The following is an 11055-nucleotide window of genomic DNA, read 5'->3' on the forward strand; positions in this document are numbered from 1 at the left end:
CTTTCCCTCACCTGGGCAGCAGAAAAAATCCCAGGTAAAATGTCTGTGCTTTTTGTTAATTGGTCTTTCTGAAGAGCTCCTTCAGTGAATTTAACCAACTGCTCTTTAGATGACACATAGTCCAGATGAAAAAAAAAAAAAACAACCAAATGTAATAAACTTTTTTCAGATATTTCTTAGAAGTAGAAAAAAATCCAGCAATGGGAGAAAAATAGCAAAATGGCTAATTAGCATGCTCTTTCTGAAAAAAACTTTGAAAGACAAGATACATACCCCAAGAGGTTGAGCAAGCACTAAAAAATGGCAGGTGTTTTAAAGAGCATGACAAAGGAGGTGTGGTATGTACCCTGTGTGTAAAGTCAATGTGGTTGTTGGTGCAGAGAGACTCTTTTAGAGTTACAATGTTCATGACTGTAGATTAACAGTTCTTTTATACAGTGGAGGTGTACACAAGTACTTGAGATTTTTGCTGGTAGGTAGAACTTGTAGGTAATTACTTTAGTGATGAGGAAAAGAAACTGCCCTTGAGAGTGGGTCTTCTAAACTGTAACCAGTTACTCTTCAAAGTCAAGAGGCATTTTCAGACGGACCTGGAACAGGATGTTTCCTGTTGTGATCAGAGTTGTTACTGTGCTCTTTAAATGATAACTGCATTGTGCAGAGCATACCCGTGTGCTAAGATCCATAGTGCATGTATCAGCCAGGGCAAGAAAAGATAGGAAAATAATCTGAGTGACAATTAGGCCTAATTTTCAGAGCTGGGTATGTCCCAGGCTAGATCTGAAGGAGGGATAGATAAGCAGCACCTACAGCCTTCAAAAGTAGTTTGAAATTTAGTAATTCAGTTAGAAGTGGCACTTGGCTTGTATGTAGGGCTTCAGTGAAGTCTTATTTCTGTAACCACAAAGCAGTTGAATAATTTACAGATCTAAGGCAACGGTGTTCAGTAGCAGCTGGATTGCATGAAGAGATCTGTTTCACAAGCTTCATCAAACTAGTTTGTATCCAGTTTTTTCACAATACATGGGAATCCAGATGTAGTAGCTCTTGTCTGTGGTATGCAGACTTCTTCCATGGAAGATTCTTTAGAACCAGGATTCATTACATAAATGAAGAGATAGAAATAAAGCTAGAGAAGCTATTGGCTCCCAGGATGGTCAGGCTTAAGACAGAAATTAAATTCATGAGCATTTCCAGATGCTGGCTGATTTAGAGAAGGTTTCAGCTGTAATTGACAGAATTTTCTATACTGCTTCTGGATTCTGTTATGGGCAAAGAAATGACCAGAAAAAATCAGGAATTTGTGACAAAACCCTCTTTGGAGTTTGACAGAGACATGGCTCCCTGATATTAACAGGCACATGTGAAAACAAAACAACAAGAAAAAATAATTAGGAAAGTGCAGATTGTTTAATGATTCATTTGTACTGAAGATCTCTGTGCTCTACTGCTGGTTGGTTACTGTTATCCAAGGAAGAGGTGTAACATCTTTATGGAATCAATGTTTAAAAAAGTAAAACAATAATAATACCTTTTTCTATAGGTGAAGAAGAGTGGTCTGGTTGTGGTGAAAAATATGAAGATTATTGGTCTTCATTGTTCCAGTACAGACTTGCATGCTGGCCAGATTGCACTCATTAAACACGGATCAAGACTTAAAAATTGTGATCTTTATTTTTCCAGAAAACCATGTTCAACTTGTTTAAAAATGATTGTAAATGGTAAGCAGTGACTATAGGGTTGTAGGAGTAAATGTTACACTTGTGGTTGAAAACAGAAAGCCTGTTTTCTCTTTGGACTGTCCCAGTTGTGAATGCCAATCCCTGATTTGTGTAGCCTGCATTGATATTTTCTATGAGGAAAAAATGAATGTACATTTCCTGGAGCTGATGGTCAAGAAACTGGGGTTTGCTGCCAAGACCCTGTTTCTCTGTAATGTGCAACCATTATTACTGGTGGTGCTTGTCTCTCTGCTGAGGTTCTGACTGTCCTTTTGCACTCTGCCAGAGCAACCCTAAGCCTGATGGCAAGGTCTAAATGGATGTATTTTTCCTTGCTTTCCCTTTGCTTGTCACTGACACCAGGGAAGACTGGGTTTTAATGCAGAGATGACAGGAAGTACTTAAGGGTTTCCTTTCCCCGTGAGATAGGAAGGCAAACCAGATCATCCACTTCCAGAAATGGGACCTGCTGGTGCAGCCCTTCTGCAAATATTGATTTTTAATCTCAGCAGCAATGTCTGTCAGGGTTAACTATTTTTGTGTGTTGCTGCTAATTTATCTGTTGGATGTAAGATGCAAAATTAGGCAGTCACAAAGATCTGAGAACTTGGGTAAGTCAAATTTTTATCTGTAGTCTGATAATCAAGTTGGACAACCCTTGATACTTGTATCTACCAGCATTTTTGTTGTCTAGACACCCCTTAGGGAGAACTTGGGGCCTTAAAGAAGCAAAACCAGGGTTAGACAAGAGTGTGTTGAATATGAGCTTTATGTTCCACTGCACTTGCATGGTTCCTTCTGCTGCATTATCTTCTCTTCCAGCTGGGGTCAACAGGATTTCTTACTGGCCTGCAGATCCTGAAATCAGCTTGCAGAACGAGGTATCCAATCCAATGAGCACTGAGGATGCAAAGCTGGACGCCAAAGCAGTGGAAAGACTGAAGTCAAACAGCCGTGCCCGCGTGTGTGTGTTGCTTCAGCCTTTGGTGTGCTACATGGTGCAGTTTATTGAAGAAACTTCCTCCAAGTTTGATTTTATTCAGAAAATAGCAAAATCACAGCCTGACTATAACACTGACTTTTATACTGTGTGTAGGCAAGAGAGAATAAGAGAGTATGAAAGTTTATTTCTAATTTCAAATGAGGAAATGCACAAGCAGATATTGATGACAATGGGACTGGAGAACCTCTGTGAAAACCCATACTTCAGCAACCTTAGACAGAATATGAAAGATCTTGTCTTGGTTTTGGCATCAGTGGCTGCCAGCGTGCCTGTTTTTGGATGCTTTGGGTTTTACAGGAGTGGATCCCAGCAAACAAATGCAGCAGAGGATCAGTGTTTGCCCCAGGAAGTGGCCAGGCACTGCATGATACAAGCCAGGCTGCTTGCCTATCGGACAGGTGAGTCATTACCAGAGTGCAGGAACGATCAGTAGGGGGCTCAGCAGTAGAGGAAGTTCCTCATTTCAGTCTTATTCTTCCAAATACTTCCTTGAGCAAGCTGCTCAATGCTATTCCTACGCGTGTGAAATGAGTGCAACAATAATAGTAAAGACTCCACAGGGGCACACAGTATTGTGTGTGAAAGCTTTCCATGAGGAAATCAGTGCAGGTGTTTCACATACAGTGCTGGCAAACCCTGCCCTGCCAATGTGTCCAACTGAAAATAGAAGAGAATGACATTTAAATTTTTCAAGCTGCTCTGAGGCTCTTTTTACTGAAGCCTCACAAGATGCTTCTGTTATCATATAAATGTCAATATTTCAAGCAGCTTATGTACACTTCAGAAAAAAACAGTGAAGTAATGTCCTTCAGTAAGACATTAAGTACCATTATATTAAGTCTCATAGTCCTAATGTTGTTAGTGGAAGTGCTTATATGACTGGTGGGGATTTTCTTTGCACAGATGCTGGAGTTTTATGTCCAGATTTCTGAGGTAGAAAGATAGTTATTGATTCTCTCTTGATAGAGATGACTTCTGTTAGCTGCTTTATTCTCTGTGTGATTAATGGAAACAGTGTGTTCTGCAATATTGATCAATGGAAGCCTGAAATGTTTTTCTCCTTGATATGCTCAAGATTCTCATCAGTAGCTACTGGGGAAGATTTTCAAGTGCTGTAAAAACCATCCAAGTCGCATAAGGAAAGCTCTGTACCAGTTTTCCTATGGTGGTGATAGACTACACCCCCAAAATCCAATTGTTAATATTTTGTCTCTGAATTTGGCATAAAATAGGACTAATTTTTATACAACTTCAGATCACAGAAGTGTAAACTTAAAGAATAGCAGAAATTAGGTAATTAAATTAAGCAGTAAACAAGAAGGTTTCTGTCAGTTAGCTGTCTCACATTGGTGAACCTGTCCACACATATTCTTGGCATGCATTTTCTTATCTGTGTGTTGGTTGCTTCATTTCATTTGTGAACAGATGTACACAGCAAAATCTTAGAATGACTGCCTTGCAGTGAGAGCACACCCAGCTTTTACAGTAGAATCATATGATTTACAAGCTTTTAGTCTTTCTGCATTTCTTTCCTCCTGTTCACAAAGCAACAATAAATGTTATTCCTTACTCTAGAATGTCATATGTTAATGTATAGGTAGCTCAGAAGTGCTTTATTTGTTAATTACTCCTAAAATGTTATGTATTTTAGAGGATCATAAAACGGGAGTTGGAGCTATTATTTGGGCAGAGGAAAAATCAGTAAGTATTGAAAAAGTTACTTTTTCTTGCACTCACAATTCATACACTGGATTTGCACTTGTTATTTTCCTTTAAGTTTATACACTTCTGTTTGTCATACACACACAGCTTTAGTAACTAAGTTAATGACTGGTTCATTGTTAATGCTTTAAGATAAAGGAGAATATAAATTATTTTAGTAACTACACCAGTGTCTCTGCCTGGATTTTCAGTGCACCTGTTTCCCCAGTCATTGTCAGTTATTCCAGCTATCCTGGCTATAAGGTGTTGCCACAGCTGCTGATCAGGCAGCATGTGCCCTGCACGGCCCCTCTTTACAGCTCTTTTTAGGAGAGGTCTCAGTGCAATTACAGCCTGACAGTCTCCTGAGGATATTTGTTGCAGTTAAATGCTGTATGGGCTGTAGCACATTCCTTTTTAGATCAAAGCTGTATTTTTCTATAAATATTGTTACACTTTTTCCCATCCAAACAGAAAGCTTTTGTTCTTTGTATCTCTGCTTATGCGTGTTACCAGTCCCAGGAGGCCTCATTCTTCATGCAGCTGCAACGTACTCTTAGTTTGTTTTTTATCACTTCGGTCATCAGCTGCTTATGGCTATTTTGTTTCTTTTTCTTTTTTCAATCTCCAGTTGCCTCTTACCAGCCCACTGGTCACTGAGTCTGTTAAAAGACAGGCAAAACACCGTCTCTGACACATCAGGGATGAACTCCAGCTGTATTTAATCGTGTACATTGTTAAGGACTAAATCCTTCAGACTTCTTGTCCCGGCTGTCAGTATTACTTGCCAAAAGGAAAGCCTCAAAAGCCTGGTGCAGGTGACAGAAGTGTTACACTTTACCTGTGCAGCTCCTACAGGGCTCAGTGGAAAAGCTTCAGACAGGCATGGAGCAGTTGGCAAGAGCTGAGCTGTCTGATCATGCAAAAGTATACATTCCACTGTACTTTGACTTAGATCTCAGTTAAAATACCATCCAAATTTGATGTTTTGTTTACTGTTGCAGAGAGGCTGTGATGGAACAGGAGCAATGTATTTTGTAGGCTGTGGTTACAATGCCTTTCCTGTTGGATCTGAATATGCTGATTTTCCACACATGGATGATAAGCAAAAAGATCGGGAAATCAGAAAGTTCAGATACATTATCCATGCGGAGCAGAACGCCCTGACATTCAGGTAATGGGTTTATTTTCACCACAGAGAAGAATGAGATGGTTTGGAAACAATTCCACAATAAATGCATGTTGTGGTTTGAGCCCAGTGGGGATTATACACACCAGGCAACCTCTTGCTCATCCCCCTGCCTCAGTGGAATGGGGAGAAGAATCAAAAGTTAAACTTGTAGGTTGAGACAAGAACAGCTTAATAATTGAAGCAAATTTAAATTTATTAATAATAGTAGACGATAATAAAAATGAAACCCAAGGTAAAAACAAGTAATGCACAATACAATTGCGCACCAGTCACTGATCAATGCCCTACCCTATCACCAAACTCTGATCAATGTCCCTTCTAGGTAACTCCCCCAGTTGATATACTGGGAGTGACACTCTCTATCATGGAATATCCTTTGGTCCAGTTTGGGTCACCGTTCCTGCTTCTTGTGCAGCTCCTCACTGCCAGAATATGAATCAAAGCACTTGATTCAGAGTAAGCATTACTTAGCAACAACTAAAACATCAGTCTGTTTTCAACATTATACTAAATCCAAAGGACAGCACTGCACCAGCTGCTGGGAAGAAATTAACTGTATTCCAGCCCAAACTAGGACTATGTATGGTGTCATTGTGATGAACTGTGGATTGCAATCACAGTCTTTTTTATGCCTGTGATGTAGAAGTTGGATGTATATTGGCACAGTCAGCTCCTGGGGTTTCTTGAGATTTCTTATATGAACTTGGGTTTTAAAGGATATTTGCTCCTTCAGGTATCCTTCAGATACAAGCCACTGGCTCTGGTTCTTGCTAGACCATGCTATAACCCAAAATGAGGAAGTGTGGCAGTTGGTGAAGCTTCCAACAATAATAGGTGTGGAGACATAGGATGGGTGTTGTTCACAGATAGTGATACCAAACCAGATTCCATTGTGTCCTTGTGCACTTGATTAGGAATAAGTTGCTTCTGAGAGTAAATAACACTTCTTGGCTTGCTTTTTGAGGTATTAAATTTGTAACAATTGAAAACTACCAAGATGCAAACTCTTAAATTCTGTTTTCTGACTACTTGTAGGTGTCGAGAAATAAAGCCAGATGAGAGAAGCATGATATTTGTAACAAAATGCCCATGTGATGAATGTGTCCCTTTAATTAAAGGAGCTGGTATCAAGCAGATCTATGCAGGAGATGATGATGCTGGAAAAAAGAAAGCAGATATATCTTATATGAAGTTTGGTGAACTTGAGGGTGTAAGCAAATTTACAGTAAGTGTCTAAATGTACTGTATTCTAAAAACTGGGGGCAGCATTGGTGGGAGAGTAGAGTGAGCAGTCATCTGCAGCCAGCACAGAGGGGTGCCGTGCTGTTTAGTCTGGTGAATGGAATTGAGAGGTTGCTCTGTCACAGTTCTGGGGAGCAGTGCTGTGCCATGTGCCAGAGGATGGGGCCAAGACCCTCTGTTTTCTCTATCTACATGGAGGATTTCCCTCTAGCTCACTGTTGTTGGAGGTGGTCTCTCCACATGGCAAAGTCCTGTCCGAGCCTCCCCTGTCACAGCATGACAGCTGATTTTGGGGGTCACTGTGTGATTTTGTTGGCCCTTCCAGCAGCTCCCAAAAGAGCTGCGGTGGGTTTCTAATGTGGCCAAGTGCACCTGCAGTCAGGGCACTCTCCATGACAAACTGCAGCACTGTAGGTGTGAGCAGCTTCAAGGGAGTTACTGTCTGCATGCCTGTAATAGTCATTTGTCCTCAAAGCAAGTGTGTTCAAGAGGGAGTCCTTGATTCCCCACCTCACAAGTCATACCTCTCAGTGAAGGCCTGTGGAGTACTTTTCCTGTCTCACTTAGCTCCTTATTCTGTCTTCTGGAGTAAGTAAACATTTTCTTCTTCTTTTACCAGTGGCAGTTAAGTCCATTGCACACTAATGCACTTGAATTCCTTGACCCTACAGCCAGGGAAAGTAAGTATTTTTTCATTAATTCATTTTATGACTGCAATCAATAAGTGAGATCACATTTTAAACCAACCTGATTCCCTCTGAGATTGTTTTGTCTTAATTAGTCTTGATTTCAGTGAGTTAAATTTTGCTATGAAGTTTTCTGAGGTTTTTGAATAGATGAGCTAATTGTTATGGTAATAACTAACTGTAGTAGGTGAACTAACTTGTAACAAAATGCTTGGCATTGACATACATTACGAAATCTAGCAATGCTACTATGAAGGTCAGCAACATGCTGTTTGGTACGTAGATAATTTTAGACTGCTTTATCATGTTTTAAATTTTGTTCTAGAAAGACTTTTTAGATTGTGTTCTACAAAGAATACCATTATTTTTCAAGATAAATTGGACTGGACACTGAGTCACAAAATCCTTGTTGACACACACCCCTGTAGCAAGGGAGCTGTCATCTTTTCAAAACAGTGTTTAGATAAGTCTTACTATGAAGCCTTTTTGTGCTACAAAAGAGACCCATCATAGGCATCAATTGTCAGCTTACCAATCCTTAAAATGTTACTCATCCAGAGGGGAAAACAACATGGAAAATGGCAGCTAAATAATTTTTGTGCTTCAAGCATGAAGATGCAATGTAAAGATGCATTGAGTACCGTGTTAGGAGCATAAGAAAGACTGAAGGGAGTTTTTGTGGCACACAAATGGCCACATACTCCAAGCAAATTCCTATCATGTACTGAGATAGATTAATGGAGAAGTCATTTTGTTAGCTACTTTCTTGTGGGCTGGGGAGAAGGGGGGAGGGAAGGGCTCAGAGTAGTGTTTATGGCATTATTGATCACTGCAAAATGTTAGGGCTTGTTTGTCCCCCTCTCTCTTAATGATTTTAGACCCAGCTGGATAAAGATTAATCCTGGGGTACTTTGTTTGACAGATTTTAACAGGGCTCATTTCTCTAACAGTTTTCTTTAATGTGGTGTGCCTGCATTTCAATACTGCACTGGTTTAAATTCCTCTCTTTCCTTGGTGTATTCCTGTTAGCTATGATTACTGCATGTTCCTCTGTAAGGAGAAGAAAACAATCTCCACTCCGTTCCTCACCCCCAGTGTTATTCCAGTGTCCCTGTCCATGTTGAGTATTAGGCTGTGCTTGCTGTTGTATTAATGATCCATGCATGTTTTTTCCTTTAGATGGGGTCCAGAAAACAAAATCACTGGATGACCAGCAGCACCAAAGCAAGAAACTGTGTCTTGGTCATTACTGAATAATTAGGCACTTCCTGCAGTCCTGCTTCGTACTTTTTATAATACAGCCTGTTTGCACTTTCAAATAAGGAAGAGTTTTATTTATTGTTTGGAAAGTGAATTTTAGAATAAGTTTATTTATGATGTCTTAAATGTTTTACAGCGTTACCTGAAGGTCTTTTTAATTTAGAAGCTCCTGGCGAAAAAATGCTGCTTGTATTTTCTGTGAAAGTAACTGGGTGGCTGATCATTTTTAACACATTAAAAAAATATACTGAAAGTTCATTGGTGGTAGATCAGAGTAACAATAAAATGGTGTCTTATTTGCTTGTGGTATGGATTGAGGAAATGGATTTATAAGTTCTGAGCTAGAAAATGGCAGAAATAAGCCGTACTTCTATAAATAATAATCGTCAAGGGAATCTTTTAGGAAATGGTAGGTAAATAATCACCAGCAACTATCTCTGTTCTTGTAAGTGGCTTCTGCTTCTCAGTATAATGGACACAAAACCATTGGGATAGCAGTCATTGCTAGCTAAATGGTTTGGAGACCAATCTTGTCTCTCATACACACTTCTACCATAGCAGCAGAGCTGTTTGGTTTTGTGGTACTTGCCTTGCTGCTCTGTGTGCTTCCTCACATGCAGTCCATCTGAATTAATGAAGACAAAGATTAGCTTTTCTTTTTCTCAGTTTCTGGAGGCAGGCATTAAAGCATTTCACTGTATGTATCTCACTGGCACCTACATACCTGTGAAGATTGCTAGTGTTGAGGTTTTGTTAATCTTCACTGACAGGCTCTTAGGACTACAGAAGCTAATAAACCACTGGTGTCCTTTGTTTCTTAGATAGGATGATCTGTATCAGTGGAATAGCCCAAATCTTTTCAGGTGCACGTCTCTTGGATGACTGCACTACAAGGGTGACATTGAAACAGCCACTGAAACTGCAGTCTAGTGTTGCTAGTTTTGAAGGGGCAAGTAATGCATAACCAGAACAAAGAGTTGTACCCAGAATCCTTTCATTCCCATCTGTTTCCTGCTTTGAATCTGACCTCTAACTGTTTGTTTTAGCAGATGTCCCAAGACTTTCTGTTCACTCCTCTGCTGAGCTCTCCAGTGCAAATGCCTTAAATCTTTTTCTGTTCTTGCTGGTAGGATATGTAAACAGCCCTTTCCTAGTTCTTTCATGCATCTTGTCTTTGCTGCCCTTCTTAAAGTCCTGGAAGGGGAATCATGTCCTAAGATGCATCTGTAGGTCCTTTTTGTTTCTTTTAGGTTTTCGGGAAGCTTGGAACTGGATAGCAGGGCTGTGACTGGATAGTGTACACTGTCCAAATTAGAATAAGAAGTGTGCCATAGTCCAGCCACTGAAACCTTCTTGTTTCCATAATCCATTGGCAATGCTTATCTACTTGAAGTAGAGGCAAGTAAAAAAACAGGGCCAGGTTTAAGGCCCCTTCAAGTTTTATAGTGATCAGTTTGCTGGTATCAAAATCAGTAAAATCTATATCTTGATAGGAACAGCTGAAATTGAAAAGTTCCTTAAACATCATAGGTGGCCTGGGTACACAGAGAAGTAAATGAAGTGAAATATCACACACAGGAAATAACTACACTGCAGTGAATGCTGCTGCTAGTCTCTGCTTCAGGAGGAGTTAAGATTCTACCTTTACTTTTAATTACTTTTTTTAAAAAGAAGATTTTTTTACAAAACTTTCTGCGAAACTTGTAATCCCTTATAATGCTGAAGGGTTGGAAGTCTGGCTTTATTTCTGTCTTACTACATTCTACAGATTCTTCCAGAGGCTCAAAAATTTCTGTAGGCTCTGATTGTCTGTATAACCCTACCTTAATTTTTACTGGAATTACGAAGCAGGGACTTTATCTTGACCAACAGGAGCAATGCAAATGGGGTTCCTCTCTCAGCCTATGGACTCTGGAGGTGCTGCTCTGCTTGTCTGCTTACCAGGGAGAGCCACAGAATACTGGACATCTCCTTCAGTGCTTATTCTGCAAATCAACTCTAGGATGTTTGTTTCTTACATAAAAACTGCAAAGTATTTACTGAAGAAATGTAAAAGTTATATATTTTATACATTGTATGAAATTTCCATATGCATTTTGAGACTCATTCATTTCAGAACAATCATTTTAATTGCAGGTATTAACTATCAGTAATAATTTGGCCTTCTGACTGAGAATTACAGAAATTCTCTGTTAACTGTCTGCCTTACAGCAAAACATGCTTCCTGCTAATAAATTACTCTGACAGTAA

General features: G+C 39.7%; 1 protein-coding gene across 1 annotated transcript; it reads left to right on the forward strand.

The window, feature by feature from the left end:
- Window positions 1–4: 4 nt before the first annotated feature.
- Window positions 5–11055, forward strand: CDADC1 (cytidine and dCMP deaminase domain containing 1; the record flags this gene model as incomplete). The annotated part of the gene is made up of 8 exons (XM_031056783.1): window positions 5–34; window positions 1544–1721; window positions 2544–3122; window positions 4376–4425; window positions 5430–5599; window positions 6653–6842; window positions 7479–7539; window positions 8725–11055. Coding segments are annotated over 8 exons (1332 nt in total), but the record flags the coding sequence as incomplete, so codon positions are not given.

Source organism: Geospiza fortis, unplaced genomic scaffold (genome assembly GCF_000277835.1).
Source record: "Geospiza fortis unplaced genomic scaffold, GeoFor_1.0 scaffold194, whole genome shotgun sequence".
NCBI classification, from domain to species: Eukaryota; Metazoa; Chordata; class Aves; order Passeriformes; family Thraupidae; genus Geospiza; species Geospiza fortis.